This window comes from Rhinolophus sinicus, chromosome 2, assembly GCF_057876585.1.
Source record: "Rhinolophus sinicus isolate RSI-liver-muscle chromosome 2, RSI-T2T, whole genome shotgun sequence".
Taxonomy (NCBI): domain Eukaryota; kingdom Metazoa; phylum Chordata; class Mammalia; order Chiroptera; family Rhinolophidae; genus Rhinolophus; species Rhinolophus sinicus.
In genome coordinates, this window is record NC_142502.1 from 96,767,428 (window position 1) to 96,786,779 (window position 19,352).

General features: G+C 56.6%; 1 protein-coding gene across 3 annotated transcripts; it reads right to left on the reverse strand.

Moving 5' to 3' along the window:
- Positions 1-603: 603 nt before the first annotated feature.
- Positions 604-16,758, reverse strand: MDFI (MyoD family inhibitor). Of its 3 annotated transcripts, none has more exons than XM_088795726.1 (5): positions 16,568-16,758; positions 14,622-14,708; positions 7,229-7,411; positions 4,019-4,243; positions 604-1,490 (listed from the first exon to the last, which is right to left on the reverse strand). In XM_088795726.1, the coding sequence occupies exons 2-5, from the start codon at positions 14,695-14,697 to the stop codon at positions 1,234-1,236; spliced, it is 741 nt and encodes a 246-aa protein (XP_088651852.1). In that variant the 5' UTR covers positions 14,698-14,708; positions 16,568-16,758; the 3' UTR covers positions 604-1,233. The 3 variants fall into 3 exon arrangements, with proteins under 3 accessions (XP_088651852.1, XP_019593892.2, XP_019593891.2); XM_019738333.3 differs by lacking the exon at positions 16,568-16,758 and adding an exon at positions 16,234-16,528; XM_019738332.3 differs by lacking the exon at positions 16,568-16,758 and adding an exon at positions 14,843-15,035.
- Positions 16,759-19,352: the final 2,594 nt, after the last annotated feature.

The window sequence follows — 19,352 nt, forward strand, 5'->3', positions numbered from 1 at the left end:
TTAGTCCCGCTAGCCCCCCCAGGGAGCCCTGCAGTACTCAGGTCTGCCCCTCCCCCTGCATGGCAAGGGTGCTGGAGGCACGGCCTCTGAGACTCCTGCCAGTTTCTTCTTTCCCAAGCCTCCTGGCAGTTGGGGACAACTGAAGCTGGGCCATGGAACCAACACTCAAGCCATACCCACCTCCCAGTGCAGTCCAAGAGCAAGCCCAGGCTGTGCCAGGCCCAGGGTTGCCCCCACTCCAGGCATGGCTCTGCCACTGATATAGGCACCACCCTACGCTTTGGAGCCATCAATGGCAAGGGCTTCAAGAAGTTGGAGTCAGCAGGAGATTAATTAATCAAAACTCGAACACATCTGTTGTTAATTAATTCTATGCCAAGGATTAACTCTTTCCTTCCAGGGCTTCCCTTCCCTTTGGCAGGAGGAGGGAAATAATGGTGGCAAGTTGGTACCCCCCCTTCCTTCCCTTAGCGGGGAGCATGAATGAGGAATGGAAGGGATTCCAGAGGGCATCCATTTGGGTGCATTTCAGGGGGGTTGAGGGGAGTGGCTGCCTTTTAGAGCCATGGTCCATGGACATTACTCATGAGTCCTGAGGAAATCTGAAATGAACAAATATCTTTATTTACAGCAACAAATAGAACAGACCCTCCCTCTATTCCCTCCCTCTCCCCTTCCAGTCTTTTCTATACCATTCCATTCCCATTCCTGCTCTGCCTCAGGTCCAAGCTCAGCCCCGCCAGCTCGGGTCACTGTATGGGTCAGGCCTCCACAAAAGCCCAGGAAAGGAGAGCAGGAAGGGGCTTGGCTGAGGGCAGGGTGGGGTGTCTCTTTTCACATTTTGCTGTTCTCTAAGCCTGGGGCGGCAGCAGGAGGAGGCACCAGGAGCAGTGAGAGGTAGAGAAGCGCACAGCCCTGCCTGGCCCTCGCCCCGCCCCCACGTTCCTGCCGCCTCCCCCAACTTTCACAGTGTTCCGCAGCCCAGGCAGCTGGTCCAGGAGCGGTTCTGCCGCTAGCCCTCCCCCACGAGGTCCTCGGTGCTGTGTATCGCTGGGAGCCTGCAGGAGGACGGGCTCTCTGCAGTGGGCCCAGCTTCTGTGACTGAGGTGGCCTCCGGAGCGTCCCGACCCCCTTCTCCCCCGGCTGGGGTTCTGCGAAGGCACGTGGCCGGGGACAGAGGACCAGGGGCGGGGGCTGACCGGGCTGTGTGCGACCCTGTCGGAATCTCGCGGGTCAGGAGGAGAAGCAGAGCCCACAGCACTCCATGCAGATCTCCAGGCAGTCCGCCGACTCGCAGCAGGCGTCCAGGATGCCGCAGTCCAGGTCGCAGGGCAGGTCGCAGTCGGCGCACTCGCCGGAGCCGCAGCAGCAGCAGCAGAGGCACGAGTCCTCCGAGCTGCAGGAGCCGCACGTGGCGCAGTCCAGGACAATGTTGCACAGCGTCAGGAACTCGCAGAACAGGCAGGACAGGATGCAGTGCACGCAGCAGTCTGCGGTGGGCGGGGCCGGGGAGGGAGCGGAGAAAGCAGGTGAGAGGGCCAGCGGCCGGGGACCGGGCCACAGCGGGACGGGCGGGCTCACTGAGCGCCCAGGGCCCGGCAGCAATTAAGCTCATGCAGCCCACCTGCAGCTCCCTGAAGTGGGGACCGTGAGGGGCCCCACTTAGGCACAGAGAGTGACTTACACACACCGACTGGGTAAGTGGCAGGGCCCTGAGTTCCTGCTCTTAACGCCCCCTGAGTCAATTATTTAACAAACACGGAGTGACGCTATGTTCCAGGCACTGTTCTAAGTGCTGGGCACGAATTAAACTCATTTAAACTTGCAAAAACCCCACTCTACAGATGATGAAACTGAGGCAGAGAAGTCACTTCAAAATATAGGCAGAATCCTACCACTCTGCTCATCTCTTGGGGGGGGGGGGACTACAACAGCCCTCTCACTGGCCTGCCACCAACAACCTGTGACTCTCCCTCCCAGAATCTACTCCCCACACCATGGGCCCCTTGAAAAACCTCCAAGGGATTCTGTCCCTTCTGTGCTCAGAACCCTTCAGTGGCTTCCACCTCACTACGAGTAAAATCTGAAGAGCTCACAGTGGCCCCCACACCCACATGTGATCTGGTCCCCCCCTACTCTGTCCCCCTGGATCACAGGCTATTCCTGGTCCTGCAGGCACTGCTTCCAATGCCCTAACCTGGAATGCTCTTGCCCCACATAAATGCTCTGCTCACTCCCTCCCCTCCTTCATTGCCCAGATGCTACCCTCTTTAATACTGCAACCTGCCCACCGCACCCCACTACCCCCATCCCCGTGCCCTGGCCTGCTTCACCTGGCCCCCATAGGACTTATCACCTTCCACCACACGACACAGCTTTCTCCTCCTACTAAAACAGAAGCTCCGAAAGGGCAGGCATCTTTGTCTATTTTGGTTACTGATCCATTACAAGTCCCCAGGACAGTGCCCAGTACATTGTAGGTGCTGAGAAATCAATGGTAAGGGAATGAATGCAGGAGCCCGCCCTTGGGCAGCCCGCACTGGTAAGTGGTGGGGCTGGGAACTGAACCCAGGCAGGCTGGCTCTGGAGTCCACGCTCAGAAGTGCTTACTGTGCTGAGCCGGCACCTCTCCTAGTGACCAGGCCATGGAGCAGAGTGTCCAGTTCCCTGACTCGGTGGGCCCCTGGCACAGGCTGGTTCTGAGGGTGTCTCACACTGCCGTGGAGGGTCTGACTCCCCCAGGCGTTTTCTGAGTGGAGGGAGTGGGGTCTTGTACAACTGGAACTTCTGCAATCTATCTGGAAATTAGATAAGAGTTCTCTTCCAGTGCAAACCTGATGAGGTCATTACCTTTTGTAAGGTCCTTCAATGGCTCCCTATTGCCCTCCAGATAAAATCTAGGTCCACTGCAAGGTTTACAAGGCGTCCCCCACCCAAAGCACCTGCCTTCCTGGAGTCTCACCACCCACCATTCCTCACCTTGAAAGTCATAAACTAGCCACACCAGCCATTTCTCACCTTCGTGCTAATGCTCCCTGGCTAGATTTTACTACTCAACCTTTAAGGCTTGCTCAGACTCCTCCAGAGCCTTCCCAGACTCACCTCCCAAGCTTTCTGTGTGTGGCTTTATCACTGTATTTATCACGCTTTAGGGTGACTACCTGCTGTGTCTCTCATGAGAGCTCCATGAGGTCATAGACTGGGTTTCCAGCACATAGCAGATGCCTAGGACACTTTAACTGAATGAATTACCTCTTTCATAAATTAAACTGTTGGGCAGAATCTGCTCTGCAGGGTGGGAGGGTTTATAAATATCTTGCATGCAAATGTGTACACTGAATCCTGTTTGCAGAGGACCAGGCCAGAGTCACCCAGTATGGACAGGAATCACTTAAAAATTCGGGGGTGAAGGTGAAGCACCACTGAGCTACAGGCAGCTGTCACCCATGCTGAACTGATGCCTGATGGGATGGGGGGAGCTGGCTGTCCAGCGCGGCCCTGCAGAGGACCTTTGCGTTGCAGGAACAATGGCTGGTGTATCTGGGTCCTCTGATCTCCCACTGCACCTTGCAGCCCCTGCCCCGCCTCCAATTAAAAATCTGATATGCATCGTTTTCTTCTGCTAGGTGTTCTGCTCTCACTAAACAGATGGTCCACTCTTTGAGGAAAATTTCTGTTTCCAGAAAGGGGGTGGCTTAAGCTGGATCAACCCAGATGGCTCCATCCCTTGTTACAGCAACTCTGGGAGGGCGGTGGTCGGAAGGGGTTGGCTTTGAGAATGCAGATATGCTTCAGTTTATCCAACAACCTGTGCAAGGTTCTTCCATTTGAATCTTGCATCAGACGCCCTGAAGGCTTGTGAAAACCCAGGCTCCTGCCCCACCCAGAGGTTCAGGTCCAGTGGGCCTGGCGTGGGGCTGAGACTGCACTTGTAACCAAAAACGTTGTTGCTGGTCCCTGCATGATGCCTTAAGGAACCTGGCTTTGGAGGATCCTCCTGGGGTGGGGGGATACTTACCTTCCTGTGCCTGGAGAGGGATCTGGGAGGCAGCCGATTTGGTGCTGCCCTTGCTCTTCTTGCTGCCCTGGCTGGCAAGAGATGGGTGTGCTTGCAACTTCCGGTGGGCCTTGGGGCCACCCAGGGCACCATTCCCCGCCCGCCTGGCACTGCCCAGCTCCGAGGGGTGGCCAGAGCCATTCGCCAGTAGTGGGGTGCAGCCCAAGGGGTTCCCCTGCGGCTGGCCTAGAGAGATGACAAGAAAGGGCCATGGGGGCAAGGTAGGGGGCCCCCCAGCTTCCCAGGGCTCTGCTCTACTCCTGCCTGCTTCATTCTTACTCGTCACCCAGCCGGACTTGTATTCTGCAGATGGGGAAACTGAGGCCCACAGGCATACTATGAAATAGAAGCAGAGTGGAGCCTAGCTCCTGACTCCCAGGCCAGTGCTCATTCCAGAAAAGACAGAGGTGCAAGGCAAAGGGAGGGGCTCAGAGCCCCACACCCCACTTTCTTACTCCACATGAAATCCATTCTCCTGCTCTTGGTGTCCTGGGATTTTGGCAAGAGTGGTGGCAATTGGGGGTGAAAGAACAGGGACAGTTTGACTGGGGTGGGAAGGACAGCAGTGAAGCAGTTAACCGTCACCTCGCTCTCTGCCAAGCCCCCAGCTGTTTTTGCCCTTCGTGTGCTGGGTGAGTTATTAGAAACATCTGTTTGGAGATGAACGCCTGGCCCTGGAATCTGGGGGCTCCTTACAGCAGCCCCTTTATCTCCGGCTCCTCCACACTCCTGCCCCGTTGGCCTCTGTGGGGGCGGGGGGCTGGCAGAGGAGTTCGCTGAGGGGCCCTTGGGGTCTGAGTAAGGAGGGAGAGAAGAAGAGGGAGGCCACTTGGGAGACTCCTGAGGCCAGGAACCCCTGACTCCCCATCCCAAGCTGAGAGACATCAGCTTTATCAGTGGGGGGCAAGGAAACTGGCCCTGGAAATGTCTCGAAACACCTAGTTCTTTTCCTCATCTCACTTAGGTTTGCTCGCCTGAAAGGCACAGTTCCGTTCTCAAGACATGAAGGCGTGTGTGTGTGTGTGTGTGTGTGTGTGTGTGTGTGTGTGTGTGTTGGAGGAGGGGACTGAGAAGGGGACATGGAGAGCTCCGGAACCCCTCAGCTGCTCAGCGCAGAGATCCTTGGGCCCTGAGGACCTCTGTAAGTATGGGGAACTTCCGTCTCTCAGGTGCTGGGGTCTGGATCCCCAACTGCCTCCAGGCCTGGCCTCTGTATTTGAACTGTGGTAGGAGATGGGAGGGCGGATGGCGTGGTGGGGGAGGCTGGAGGCTGAGGAGAGGGGAAGGCAGCCTCATGATGCCATGCCTGAGGGGCCTGGGTTTTCTAGGAACATACTAATCACACCACTGAGCACTTACTGCCTGCCAGCCACTGTTCTTAGCCACTGACATGCTAATTATTCTCTCCCTGGATCCTCTCAATATCCCTACAGGGCGGTGTCCTCCTTTTACAGACGAGGAAACTGAGTCCCAGAGAGGTACAGTAACTTCTCCAAGGTCACACAGCTAGTAAGTGTCAGCGGTGGACCAACCTAGAGGCTAAAAGCTGGGGCTAAGAGTAGAGAGAGGCAAGGAGGCTGGGAGACAAGCGACTGGGAAATAAGCTGCTCCTACCACAACAATCATGCTTAGAACTAATAGCTCCTATGTTTTGAGTGGTTATTAGGTGCCAGCACAGTGCTCAGAGCTTTATGTGTAGTAACTTCTTTAAATATCACAATAGATGATCAGCCTCATCTCACAGATGAAAAAACTGAGGCCCAGAGAGGATAAATCTCACCAAAGATTCCAGGTCTAGGAAGCGGAGGGGGAGGGGATGGAGACGGGGAGAAAGGAGTGGGGCAGGACGAGGTGGGGAGTGAGAAGGAGGACTGACAGGGCTCTGGAGAGGCTCCATGCTGGGAGAGGTGTGGCTGGTGCCTGCATCTGGGTAAACAGGGGTCAGGCCATGGGAAGTGGCCAGGCCTGAATCACCACGCCCCCACCTCTTGGCCCCAGAGTCGTGACTAGGCTGAATGCTTGGCCAGCTTGGGTGCCCCCTGCCCTGCTGCTTAAACATGGGCACAGTGACCAGAGGGCAGGCATGTGTGGTGAGCCGAGGGCCCTGGGGGGTGTGGGCAGACACAAGCTTGCCTATGGCCACAGCCATGGGGTGGTCACAGGGACTGAGTCACAGAGCAAACACTCGGGCCCACAGACATAAGAGTGTCTGTCCACCTCCCACCCAGGCCCCCTCCTCCGTGGCCACGCAGCTGACCTCTTCCACTCAGTTTTGCTGGTGGCTGTGTCTGGAGAAGGCTGAGGGCAATGCGCTAGCAGGATTTAGTAACCCTGAATTCCAGGGAGTCCAACTTTGCCCCAGATGCCCTGCCTGAAGGCAGCTCCTGCTCCATGTGCCAGCTGGGCAGGCAGGCAGGCAGGCAGAGGAAAGCTCACTGGGCCAGGAGACCTGAGTCCCCCAGCTTGTATCCAGGCTCTGGTCCGCTGCACCTCAGTTTCCTTGTCTGTAAAATGGGCTTGGCGGTGACCAGTCTGCTGCCTCTCTGCACACTGATTTGGAGAGCACGTGGGCTCATGCAGGGAAGGAAAGTTGGAAACTGCAAATGCGTCTGCAGATTTCGTATATCTTATTAGTAATTGCAAAACGATTCTGGTTGCCCCTTCCCCTGCTTTTGAGGATGAGGGTGGAGAATCCTCTTCCTCCCAGGACCTCCTTGGAGCCCTCGAGCCAAGCCTGGGAATGGAGCTAAATTTTGTTCCTTTCTGCCCAGATCAACTGGAGGCTTCTCTCCTTCCTTTTGCCCTTGATACCCTGAAGGATGGTGCTGTGTCGGGCTCTGGCTGCCTGCGTCTGGTCCCCTGCTCTCCTCTTGAGGTGAGGCTGCCTCTTTCCATATGGCCGCATGCTCTCATCCTGAACCATATTGCCTAGAGCCTGTGTATACTCATTTTGAACGAATTGTATACTAATCATTTGTGGAGATCTTCTTCCTTAGACAGAAAAGACAGTAACAGTGTCATACACCTTTCCACTGCCCACACTTCAAGGTCCTGGCCCCGTGCCAGGCCCCCACAGGCACCCACTGCATTTGTGCCAGCCCATCTGGATTGCATTCCCTAATGCAACCTCTATGTGTTGCCACCCCAACTCCCGGACCCCCTAGGACTCACATGTCACAGCTTCTGTGGGGACATCGAGGTCAGTGCTGTCCAGGGCCTGGGGTGCCCCAGAGCCATCGCCTTGGGGCATGGGGGTTGCCGCCTCCTCCAGGGAGCCCTCCTCTAGCGCAGCCTCCACAGGATGAGTGGATGCTGTTCCTACCTCCAGCCCAGGGAGGAGGGATGGGGTCTGGGCTAGGGAAAAAGCAGACAACCGAGTGTATTTTCCTGGTGCCCCCTCTCGCTTGCCCAGCCTTCCCCTTTTCGCAGCCCAGAAAGCTGTGAGCCCTCATTCTTGGTCTCTGTACCAGTTACCCAGCCTTTACCCTATTTGGCAACAGTTCCAGACTCCAAAATAGAAAGCTCCCAAACCACAATGTGTGAGTGAGCAAGGATGTGAGTGTGTGCACGTGTGTGCGTGCCTGTGTGTGGTGTCAGGGAAGCGCAGAGAGAAGGCAAAAACACAGTGCAGGAGAGAACAGACAGGTGGTCAGCGATGGAGAGATAGGGACAGGCATCAAGAGTGACAGGGAGAAAGAAAGAATCAAAGGGACAGTAAAAGGGACAGGGAAGCAAAGAGAGATAGAGCATCAGAAGGCGGGGAGATTAGGCACGGAAGGAGAGAGCCCCAGAAACCCAGTGACAGACAGCCTGGGACAGGAGGGAGACTCAACAATAGAGTGAAAGTCAGCGATGGAGAGAGATAAAGACAGGGTCGGAGGCAGAGGCGAAAGAGAAGGGAGCGCGATACAGACAGAGCGAGAGGGAGACAGACAGTGAGAAATTGGGTCAGAGAGGATGATAGCAAGAGAAAGAGACAGAAAATCTGGTGTGAAGAGAAGACTGGGCCTGAGGTGGAGCGGCTACAAGGCAGGAAGAGGGACAGGAGACGGCCAGAGAGAGCTGGGAAGAGGTGGACCGCAGCCACATGTAATTACAGTGACTGGCTCAGCCCTCTGTGCACAGTGGGCGGAAGGAAGGAATGGAGCCACCTTCAAACCCACAGCTCCTGAGGCAGCAGGACTCGGCCCCCTGGGCCCAAGGGGAAGAAGGTTAGGGGGATGGGAGGTGGAGAACGGAGGCAGAAAGGGGCCCCAGTTTCCACATCCTTGGTCACCAAGGTGTGGGAAGGCCTGAGGTAGAGCAGGGAGGAGAGGAAGGCAGGGGTCACAAGGTCAGGGGTCAGGCTGGGCAATTATGGGGTGCAGGGTGCAACCTGAGCCTCTCATCAGACCCCAGGCTGTACAGTTGGAATGACAGACTGGGCCTACAGTTGGTCCTCAAGAGGATACCCCCCTCCCCCGGCCGCAATGCCATATTGACAGCAGGGAACATATAGAAAGAAGAGACTCAGAGTGACACAGAGACCAAAAGGGCACAGGCAAAGGAGAGCGACATAGGGAGACAGAGAGAGATGAAGGAAAGGGTGGTGAAACCCAGAGAGTAAAAGATTCACAGCCAGGCGAACACACCACACAGAGACCAAGAGAGAGACACCCCCCGAGGGACAGAGAGAGAGAGAGAGAGAGAGAGACATAGACTTGGAAATAGAAATGAATCAACCACGGAGAACAGAGGAGCTTACGTGTGGGGTCCTTCTCTGAGCTGTCTCCCAGTGGGGGGGGGGGCGAGAAGGGAGGAGGGAGATACTTAGACAGATCAATGAAGTCTGGGCACACAGGTCTAGAGGATGGGGACATCCTGAGGGGAGGGGATGATCCAGGGGCTCAGCTGCCTTCCTGCGCCCTGAGTATCCCTCTGTGGCTTCTGACTTTCAGAGACCCCTGAGCAATCCTGTTCCAAAGACCCTGGTCTCCCAGGGTCAGGGGGACAGAGGCCCCAGTGGGTAGCAGAACGCTGCAGGCCCGAGCCGACTGCTCACACCTGCCCAGGGAAAAGCACCAGCTCTGCCTGGAGACAGGAGCTGAGGCCAGGAGGCAGGATGCACTGGAGCTCCTGCGGCTGCTGGAGGTACCAGAGTTATCTGTTGGGAACCCTCATAGTGCCCACAGCTTCTCCAGGGAGGCAGGGGGCGGGTTTCCTCCTGCCCCATCCAAACTTTGCGCCTTCTGAGAGCCCCTGTCCCCTCCTGGGTTAAGGAGAGAGGTCAAATGGCTTTTGGAAGGTCAGGTTTGGATGAGGAGGAGCAGGTAAGTGGAGATGACATCCAGGGAGGAGAAAGGTATCCTGCTAGCTGGCACCTCTCTAGCCCTGAGCCTGGTCTGCAGCTGCTCAGACCAAACTCTTACGGCTAAGACCCCAGGCTGTACATGAAGGGGGAGGCTCAGGGCTTGGGTCCTAGTGCCCTGGAAGGGAGGGGCCCTGCCCAGCGACAGCCTCTGGCCCAGGACCTGAACCGGGAGCACTGACTCTCCCATGTGGTATAATGTAAAAGGCCTGAGCAAGGAGCTGTAAGATCCAAGCCTTGGTTTTCCCCAGTTACCAGCCTGGGCAAGTGACCAGGACTTGGGTTACCTTGTGTGTAAAGGGGTGGTCCTAATGGTTATCCCTCAGGGTTTCAGAGAGTAAATGAAATGCTCAGCAGTATCCTGGCCTGCAGGGGCCATTCATGTACCCTTCTGCCCACCCACCCACCTACCTGCCCTCCTTCCTTCTTCTTCCTTCCTCCCTCCCTCCCTCCCTCCCTCCCTCCCTCCCTCCCTCCCTCCCTCCCTCCCTCCCTCCCTCCCGTGCTGTGTGAACATTTGTTAAGCAGCTACAATGCATCAGCAATGTGTCAAGAACTGGGTAGACCAAATGAGAAAGGTCACTGCCTCAGGAGTTCTCTGTCAGGGTGGGGTAGGGGGCAGTCACACACACTGAAGGGCAGAAGCGACAGTAGGACACCTCTAGGAGCTGTGGAAGCACAAAAGATGGGCACTGATCCCGAGTGTGTGTGGGGGGAGGTGGGGTGCTAGGAGGCTTCCTGGAGAAGGCAGTGCCCACACTGGGTCTTGAATAATCAGTCAGAAAAGAAGGGGAAAGGTCATTTCAAGAAGAGGAGCAGGAACCACGGTCCCAGGGTAAACAGCTGCAGTGTGAACAAGGGAAAGACAGCCGTGTGGGGCCGTGGAGGCCAGTACACCTATAATCGCTGGGGGCTCGTGGGCCTTGTGGGCCTTTCCCAGGCTTTCTCCTGAGGTCATGGGGTGCACGAGGGTGAGCCTGTCAGTCCTGCAGTAGATGGAGCCAGACTGTAGCTCTCTGGGCCCCCAGGGTGGGAAAGGGAGGAAGGCAGAAAAGAGGGTTAAGAGGTGGGTCCCCATCTCCACCCTCTTTTCCCAGTATCACCATTCTCTGGGCATCTCTCCTCATCGTCACCTTGAGGGCTGACGACCTTGAACTCTTGGGAACAGGAGATTATAGAGAGCACAGACTAAGTGCTCAGGGAGCCCCTCCTGCAGGAAACCTGCCATTCTAGGGTGACCATCAGACCTCAGAAGGAAACCTGGAAAGAGAATCCAGACCGGTCATCTCGACCTGGAAATATAGAGGGACAGCCCTCCTGGGGTCAGGAGGGGCAGCAGAGGGGACCCAGCAGCCTCCCGAAGGAGCCATGCTGAGGGCAGGAGAGGAAAGTGTGCTGAGTGCACAGAGACCTGGAAACAGAATGACAGGGAATGAGAAGTGGCAGGAAGACCTGATCTGCCAATGAGGTGCTGCCCAGCGGGCCCGGGTGCCAAGATGCTGGACCAAGAAACAGCTTTCGCCAGGAGCCCATGGAGCAAAAGAGCCAGGCAAATGGCAGAGCCCAAGTGCTCAACCATTAAGAGACCAGAAGAGCCCAGTTTTCCTCTTGTGACCATGAGACCCTGCTATTCAGGGGAGAACATCTCTGGGGGAAAATGCTCAGAGGATGTGCAAGAGGGTAGAAATGTGGAGTGGGCTGGAGGGAAAAGTGGCCAGCAGAGGCCAAGGTCCACTGTGTCGATGCACCATTTGTTTTCTGCATAAAGGCGCCTGCCAAGGGGGCAGGGGTGGGTGGGAGACCCTGAATTGGCCCCATCCTCCTGGGGGTGCCATCTGCTCAGCCAGCTGCTCCACCCCATCAGAGGGCCACCTTTTTCTAATGTACACACGGGCATGTACACAGGGGCCATATACACTGGTGGCGTCTCTGAGCAGAAGCCCCAACCCTGCACCTCTCTCAAGGGTCCCTCCCCATCTACAAAGGGGAAATACAGAAAGGCGACAGCCCCTTTGCTTCAACATACTTACATCCCTAGCACAGGATAAGGTTCTGAATTCAAAGCCCTGAGTTCCGGAAAGACAGCCCCAGAAGGGAGTGGAAAATCATGTTTAAATCCATCAACTCAAAAGGGAAGGCTGAGACTTATAACCTCAGCGGAGACCCTATGGACTCCCTCTGTCTGCTATCCACCAAGTTGGGGTTGGGGTACCCCTGAACCAAGAAGGAGTGGGGGACATCTTCCAGATGGGATGGGTTCACTCCAAGCCTGGAAGTGCCTACAGCGCCCTTATTCCAGAGCTCCAATGCCTGGTCCCTTCCACCCAGCCCTCTCCATTGACTCTGTGGACAGTAGATCGAGGCTTCTCCCCTGGAGCTCTGACCATCTCTGGAGAGAGAGGGCCAGGATCTGATCTGCTCAGACAGTGGTGACTGGAACCCACACTCCCACGTTCCTTGGCCTCATCGTCAAGGCCTCAGCCAACACCTTCAACCTCATCAATGGACAAGGATCCTGTGTTCCAAGCAGACCGACCTCTCCGTGGCCCCAAACCACCACCGTGCCTTCTGAGCAACCCTCCAATGCTTACATTGTTCCTCTTGACCAGAAGGTCCTACCTCTCTTCTCCCACTCCCCAAATCCAGCCCATCCTTCATGACCCAACTCAAGCTTCCCCTCTTCCTCTAGACAGCCTTCCCCGACCCCTGAGCCAACAGTCCTTCCTCTGAGCGGCCCACTTACTGAGAACTGAGCGCTCAGCACCCCCTATCAGTTAGAAGGTGGTGGTGGAGTCCTGGCTCCTTGACCAGACTGCAGCCAGCCTCCCCAGCTCCCTCCCTTGGGGCCGTGGCAGTCTTCCTCTCCGCACCTCAGTGAGTACTCAGCAAATGTCTGTTGGTGAGGACTGAGTTCTGCAGTTGGGGGGCCCCCGGTCAGGGAAGGAGAGAGAACGAGAGGGCGAGGATTAGGGGTGGCACCTGGCTCTGAACCCCAAAACGGCGAGAACGTGGACTCGCTTGATACATACTTGTGACATACTGGTCACAGCCCCAGGCCACCACCAGTCCAAGCACTGAGAGGGCCTGACCTGGCCAGTTAGGCTGGGTCGGGTTGGTTTTATTTTAGGTCTAAAGGCTCCAATTCCCCAGGAAATTCAATTTAGAACCAAAAGCAGGAATGTGACGCCCCAGTGCTGGGCAGAAATCTGCTGTGGGTTAGAGAGCCAGGCTTCGGGTCTCCCTGGGGTGGGTGGGGAGAGGCCACTGGGGGCGCCAAGGGTGTGGGGGCTTGGCCACCTGCCCCAACCAGAGCTGCCCTTCACCTCATCTTCATCTTAGGCAGCTAAGGGAGGGGCTGGCTTGTTCCCTGGCTGTCCTGCCAGCAGGGCCCCTGGGGGCAGCGCTGTGGCCTTGCTGTTCTGTCAGTGCTCAGCAGGGAGCGTGGGGGATTCTGGTCTCGGATTCAGGCGTCTGTGGGGTTTTGGCTGGGTCTCCTGCGGTTTGGGCTTCCTGGGCAGCAGCCTGATTCTCCCAAGGCGGCAGAGCCAGGCCTCCTCATGTTATGAAAGCCACATTGTCTAGCCCAGCCCAGGCTGGGGAGGGGGCTTGCTGGGCGCTGGGGGGCCTCAAGTTACAGCCTAGGGCTTAACCCTCCCAGTGGCCCACCTGGCCCTCATCCCCTGCACGTTTAGCTCCCACCTCTCCCTGTGGGGCTGAGAATGGGTGGCATGGGGGAGAGGATCTTGGAAAGAGGCAGAGAGCAAACAGATAAGCAGAGAAAGAAAGTAGGGAAGTGAGAGGAAGGGAGAGAAGCGGGAGGCTGAGAAAGAGGAGGAGTGAAGCAGTGAGAGGCTGAGAAGGAGAGAGAAGGTTCCCAGACCCAGAGAAAGAGCTTTCCTAGCCCCCTACCTTAGCTCTCTCCGGCCTGAAGGAGCCCCATTCTTGGAGGAACTTATTCTCCAGAAGGCCCTGCTCCAGGAGCCCACAGAGAGGAGAGAAGCTGAGGGTTAGCGGGGATGGGGAGCAGATACATTAGTGTCACCCATGGGCTGGCCCCTGGCCAGACATCTCCCGCTTCTCCTCACTCTGCTCTAGGTGACCCCCCTGCACACACACTCCACAGCTCCAGGCGTCCAGAGTGCCAGTGTCAGCGTTCTCACCAGGTAGACCAAGGCAGCTGAGACAGGCCTCTCCAAACAGGCAGACAAACCCCTAAGGGCGGATGTGGAGACTAAGCCGTGCAGGGAGTTAGAGTCAGAGGTCCAGGACCAGACCTTCAGTACTCAAGATACTCAAAGAGGGGAGAAAGAAAGAGTGGAGGTGGGGGAACAGACGGCAAAAGAATTAGACTCACCACCAGCTGGAATTTAAGTCTTGAAACCTGGGCCTATATGCCTGCATCCCCCGCCCACCCCCCAAAAAAATCCCAGAAGTTCCTGACTTCTCCCAGACTGTGTTCTATTGTGAGCCTCAGCTCATATCTGCATAGTGAGGAGGACAGGGCAGGGCTCCCACCCTCAGGGAGTCACAAACCCTCCCAGGGTAGGAAGGCTCCTTCAAGAATCCCGGGGAGGTTACAAACCCTGTAAATTGGGGGAAGGGGCGAGTGGGTTGTGTTGTGTTGTGTTGCGTTGTGCGTGTGTTAGCAGGGTAGGAGTGGTGGGGAGACGCCAGGCCCCAGTGGGGAGGAGGGCGAGCGAGAGGAGATGGCAGCCAGGGAAGGGGCCGCCTCGTGTGGCCGCTTTTTGCGGACAAAAGTTTTCGGGAATCTCGGGAATTGCTGGGCTCTAGTTGGGTTGGGGGAAGGGAAAGAAAGACTCACACCCCTACCCCCACTTCAGGCCCCCATAAATATTTACACAGAGCAGAAACGGCTGGGACACAAATCCCTGACTGACAGACAGACACCGCGGGGTGTGTGTGTGCGTGTGTGTGTGTGTGTGTGTGTGTGTGTGTGTGTGTCTAGTGTTGGGAGTAGGGGGGAGTTGGAGCCAACTTGGCAGAGCCGCCGCCTGCGTTCCGGCCCTGCCCCCATATCCCAGCCTTACGCTTTCCTTGGACCTGGTCCGCAATAGCCAGACCCCTCACCCCACCTCCAATCAAGCTCCCCGAAACCTTCTCCTCTTGTCAGAGGGAGGAGGGGGGATAATGAACACACCCCACCCCCAAGCCGCCCACCCCGCTCGCGTCCAGCCTCGGTCTCCACCCTGGTCTTACCTGGGCCCGGGCCTGCGCTGGGGGCTTCATTGGGTGCGTCGCAGTGAGGGGGGTGCTGGCCACTCACCTGGGACATCGGCCCGGGACCTGCGGAAAACAAGGCTCAGTGGGCGGGGCCGACCTTCCCTCCGCGCGTGCTGGGAAAGGGGGACTGGCAGGGGATGATCCAGCCGCAGGCGCGCGCCTCCCCCCAATTCCAGCGCGGCCACCAACTAACTTACTGGTGGTGCAAGCTGTGCCCTTCTTTCTCGCCCCACCAGGATCACGGCGCGGGGCCTGCCATGCGCGCCTGCCCAGGGCGCCCCCGCCGAGGGGCCACGCGGCTCCCTGGTGCCCGCCCAGCACCCCCTCCCCTCTCACTCTCGCCGTTCTCCCATTTCGGCGCCAGCTCGAGCCGCGCGCCCCCTTCCTTCTTCCTTTTCTCCCTCCAGCCCCCTCGCTCCTCCCCTGCTCGCCGCTCCCTTCCCCTCTTCCCTGGCCCACCCTCTCCCCGCCCCCTCCTCGCTTCCTCGTCGCACCCCCACCACGTCCCTTCCCCCGCGCCCGGCTCAGCGCTGTCTGGGCCGGACACGTCTGTCCGCGGGGCACTGCGGCCAGAGCCCCCACAGGAAGCTGGCTCCGCGCGTTTCCTCCGCGCTCGCAGAGCTGGACCCCAGTCTCCCCAAATCTCTGCCCACCAGTCCCAGCGCCCCGAGGGGCTGCAGAGGGGGCTGCGCGTTCTCCTTCTCCAGTCCTAAACTCTTCAAAAGTTTTCGGAACGTTAAGAGAACGAGAGAGAGAAACCACTGTGAACACAACAACCTCTGACCAATTGTCAAAATAATTGTAGCCCCCGAATCTCGTCCCAAAGATGGGGGTGATCAAGTTCCTCAAGTTCCCTTTGCCCACCCCTTCCGTCCCGGCCCCAGGTCTACACCGGGTGCCGGGGGTCTGGGGCTCACAAACGTCGTGCCCACCCCGCCAGAGGTTGTGTCTCCGGGAAATCCGGTTAGTGATTAGCTAACCTCCCGAGCAACCCTGAGCATCCTTAATTCCCCCCACCCCCACCCCGGGCCCGCGGTGCGTGGGAATTTGTATCAGAAAATCAGCTTTGGAAGCGAAGAGAGCTTCTCCGAGTTCACCCCTTCTTTTGGCTCCAGAACGGAATCCGAGGCCTTCCAAATTGCGGGTGCGCGGGGAAAGGAGAGAGAAAGGGCCCTTCCAGGCGGGGACAGATGGGCGGCACATCTGGAATTGTGAGCTGGGTCCCTCCTCAGGGCCATAGGAAGGAGCCACTGCCAGGCAGCCCAAGGGGGTTCAAGGACCCTCAGCATGACCCCGGGACCAGGTCCCCGAGAATGGGGGAGGGCATGGAGCCTGCGGCCCGCCGGGTGGGGCTGGACGGGCGGTAGGATGACCCTCCCATGGGGCCGCCCGCTGGGGTGACAGCGTCTTGGCCACACTTAACCGGGCCGCCTCGGAGCCGCGTCTGCGCTCCCCACCACGAGAGCCAGTGAGCAATTAGGGAGGCGGCGGCGGCGCCAGGCCAGTTCTCCCAGTCCCGCGGAAGCGGGGGCCTAGGACGCGGGGGTCTGAGCGAGGGACTCTCCCAGCCCCCGCAGGCACTACTTACGGCGCTCGAAGGTCCTCGCGGCGCCGTCGTGGCCAGGATTGCCGTGGCCCCACGGCGTCCGTCGCGCTCTCGCCACCCGCGCCCGTGTCCCCCGCGATGAGCCCAGGTGGCTGAGGCCGGAAGAGGGGGCCCCGGGCCAGGAGAAGGGGGTCCTGCTCCCGGGGCCGGCTGCCTGCTGCGGGGGCCTGGCCTGGCGCCCCTGGAGCCAGCCCCAAGCAGGCTGCAGTGTGGGAGCTCTGGAGAATGGGGTGGACTCCCCCTTCCTGGCAAGGGCTGAGTCACAGGGACGCGCCCGCGCCGGGGCCTGGCGACTGCTGCATTCTTACCGGCTTACCTGGGCTTGCGGCTGGGCCTCACCCGCCTCCAAGGGTGGGGTGGATGATAAGGGGGATGGACATTGTCTCTCTGTGTCCTCTCCTGCATACAGGGCACCCTCCCCCTGCACAGACCTTAGGGCTACACCCCGTCCCTTCTCAATCTCTATCCAGGGCCCCCAAACTCTGAATCAGCCTAGTTCCCCAGCCTTACTGTCCAAAGTCGCCTGCTTGAGCTCAAAATTCCTCTGAATCTGGCCCAGTAGTAACTAATATGTTTAGTTTGTTGGAAATGTAAAATATGCTTTAAATTTAATCCCACATGCTGGTATCCAAATGTGCTGAGTTTGCGAAAATTCAACAAGCTGAACTTTTAAGCAACATGCATTTTTTTGTGTGATGATTACACTTGAACAAAAGTTTTAAAAAACCAACACAAAGTTAAAATCAACTTTCCACAACAGAGCACGGGAGGGTGTGATGGCCAGAGGATGGGCCTTGGCATGGATCTCCAAGCTTCACCACCCACAGGTTTCCTGGAGGAAGTCCTTTCACCAATCTGAGCCTCAGGAGGGGTGAACACTGGGGTCCTTAATGTGGAACCCAATCATTTCATTGTCATCCAGGACCAGGATTAGGGTGAGATAAGTGGGGCACTAGCCTAGGATGCCAAGATAAATAATATTGTAATGCAATATTTTTAAAAAATCGAATTACAGCTCTGCCTGTCAACTGTTTATTTTTGTAAATAAAGTTTTATTGGAACCAGCACTGGGGTTAGAGTGAAGGGAGAGAAATAGGATCATGTAAGTTCAGGGTGAGGTCCTGTCTTTATTGAAAATGTGAGCATTTTGTTCATCATGGATTTTTTTTGTATTAATTTTGATTTTTAAATATATTGCAGGAAAAGATTGTTTATCTTAATTACTGATATTTTTGATGCCCCCTTAAGTTTTGCACGTGAGCCAACTGCGTCACTCACGCTAGACCTGTCACACCTCACCCCAGTGGCTGGCCTATTACTGTCCCTTCCTGAAAGACCTGGCTAGGACCCCAGGGTAAATGAACAGAGGTTGAAGTTGCCCCCCACCACACACTCACAACACTAGGTAGGCTCCATACCCAAGCCTGCGGCCTACTGATCAATTCAGAGTAAAATTCATACTCCTTACAATGGCCTTCAAGCTCCATAGGCTGGGCTCTACCCGCCTTGGCTTTCAACTCCCTCACTCATTTCCTTCTAACCCTGCTGCTTCCTGAGTTTTTTGTTTGTTGTCTTTTTTTGTGTGTTTTTTTTTTCAATTTGCCTCATGTGCTTGCCTCAGGGTCTTTGTACTTGTTCTTCCCTCTGCCAAGAATGTGCTTTCCCTAGATATTCACATGGTCCCTTTCCTCATTTTCTTATTTCCTCTGTTTACGTCACCTTCTCAGAGAGGCCATCACAAACCCCTCACTCTGTCTCGACGTGATTATTCTTCATAGATCCTTTCACCACTTTTCCTATTGTATATTTGCTTGTTTATTGGTAGAATGAAAGCTCCAGGAAAGAGGGGACTTTGTCTTGCCTGCTAGTGTATTCCCTAGGACTGTATATCTGCCACAGAGAGCTCAATAAATATTTCCAGTTTCACAGATGGGAAACAAGAGGCCAGAGAGGGGAAGGGGCTAATGCAAATCATGCAGTGAATTAATGGCAGTAGTGAGTTAACGGCAACATCGTACTGAATCTCAGTTTTCCAGACTACCAACCCAGTGCTCTTTTCTGCCTCCTGGGACTCATCCTCGCCCTCCACCCCCGGAGGCCTCCAGGCACCGAAGGGTGACAGTGACCCTGCACAGCTCTCCTATACAGTTCTTTCCACACAAAGCGCTCCCCAGGCCTGGCTGTGCTCCAGCCCCTGGCGTCCAGCAGACATGCACAGCTCTTCCCGGCTGGCTTCCTGTCTCTGGCACAGGGCCAGTCGGCGGCTGGACTGGGTTCCACAGCTGGACCACAGCTGTGGTCCCCGCCTTGCCCTGGAGAATGGCAGACAGCTCACTGTGGCACAACTGCCCTGCAGAGGGCAGTGTAGAAGGGGGTGTGTTTGTGTGTAGCCTGGGGAAGCTGCTGGGTAGGGACTGAGAAATTTTAGCTCCCCTCACCGACTCTTTCTCTGAAGGGCACTTCCCTGAATGGAGCTCTAATTCCCTGCACCTTTCTGAAGGAAATGGCAGAGGATGGGGTGAGGGGCGCTCTGAGCCCCAGGCCTGATTCTATCCCTCTCTTTTACTCCTGGTGATGGGAGGTAACAGTGGTGTGTCACATTCAGTAAACATGATTTGGGTATGCTCTATATGCCATCCCTTGCTAGATATTTCTAGCTTTGTTGCTTCCTTTAATGCCCACACAATCCAGATATGAATGAGGAAACTGAGGCACTTGCCCATGGCCACACAACTAGTAGTGGGTGGTCCTGCAACTTTGTACCACATTTTCTGAGGCCAAGTGCAGTGCTCATTCCAACACTCCATACAGCCGTTAGCCTTATAGAGAATTGTGATATTCCTGGCTGCCGAAGATGGAAACATGCCCCTGTGCACCCCTCCTCTGTCTCATTGGTAATTGGAGTACCAGGAACTTGGCAGAGGATAGTAGGAAGAGTGGGGCTTCGTTTGGTGTCATGGAGGCCTAGCTTGCATCCTGGCTCAGTCACTTCTACCTAGCTATGTGATTTGGGGCAAATTATTAGAACACTCTGAGCTTCCAGTTTTTCTGTGTAAACCCGGGAGGATAGTTCCTACCTCTCAATCGGGAGAACTGAATGA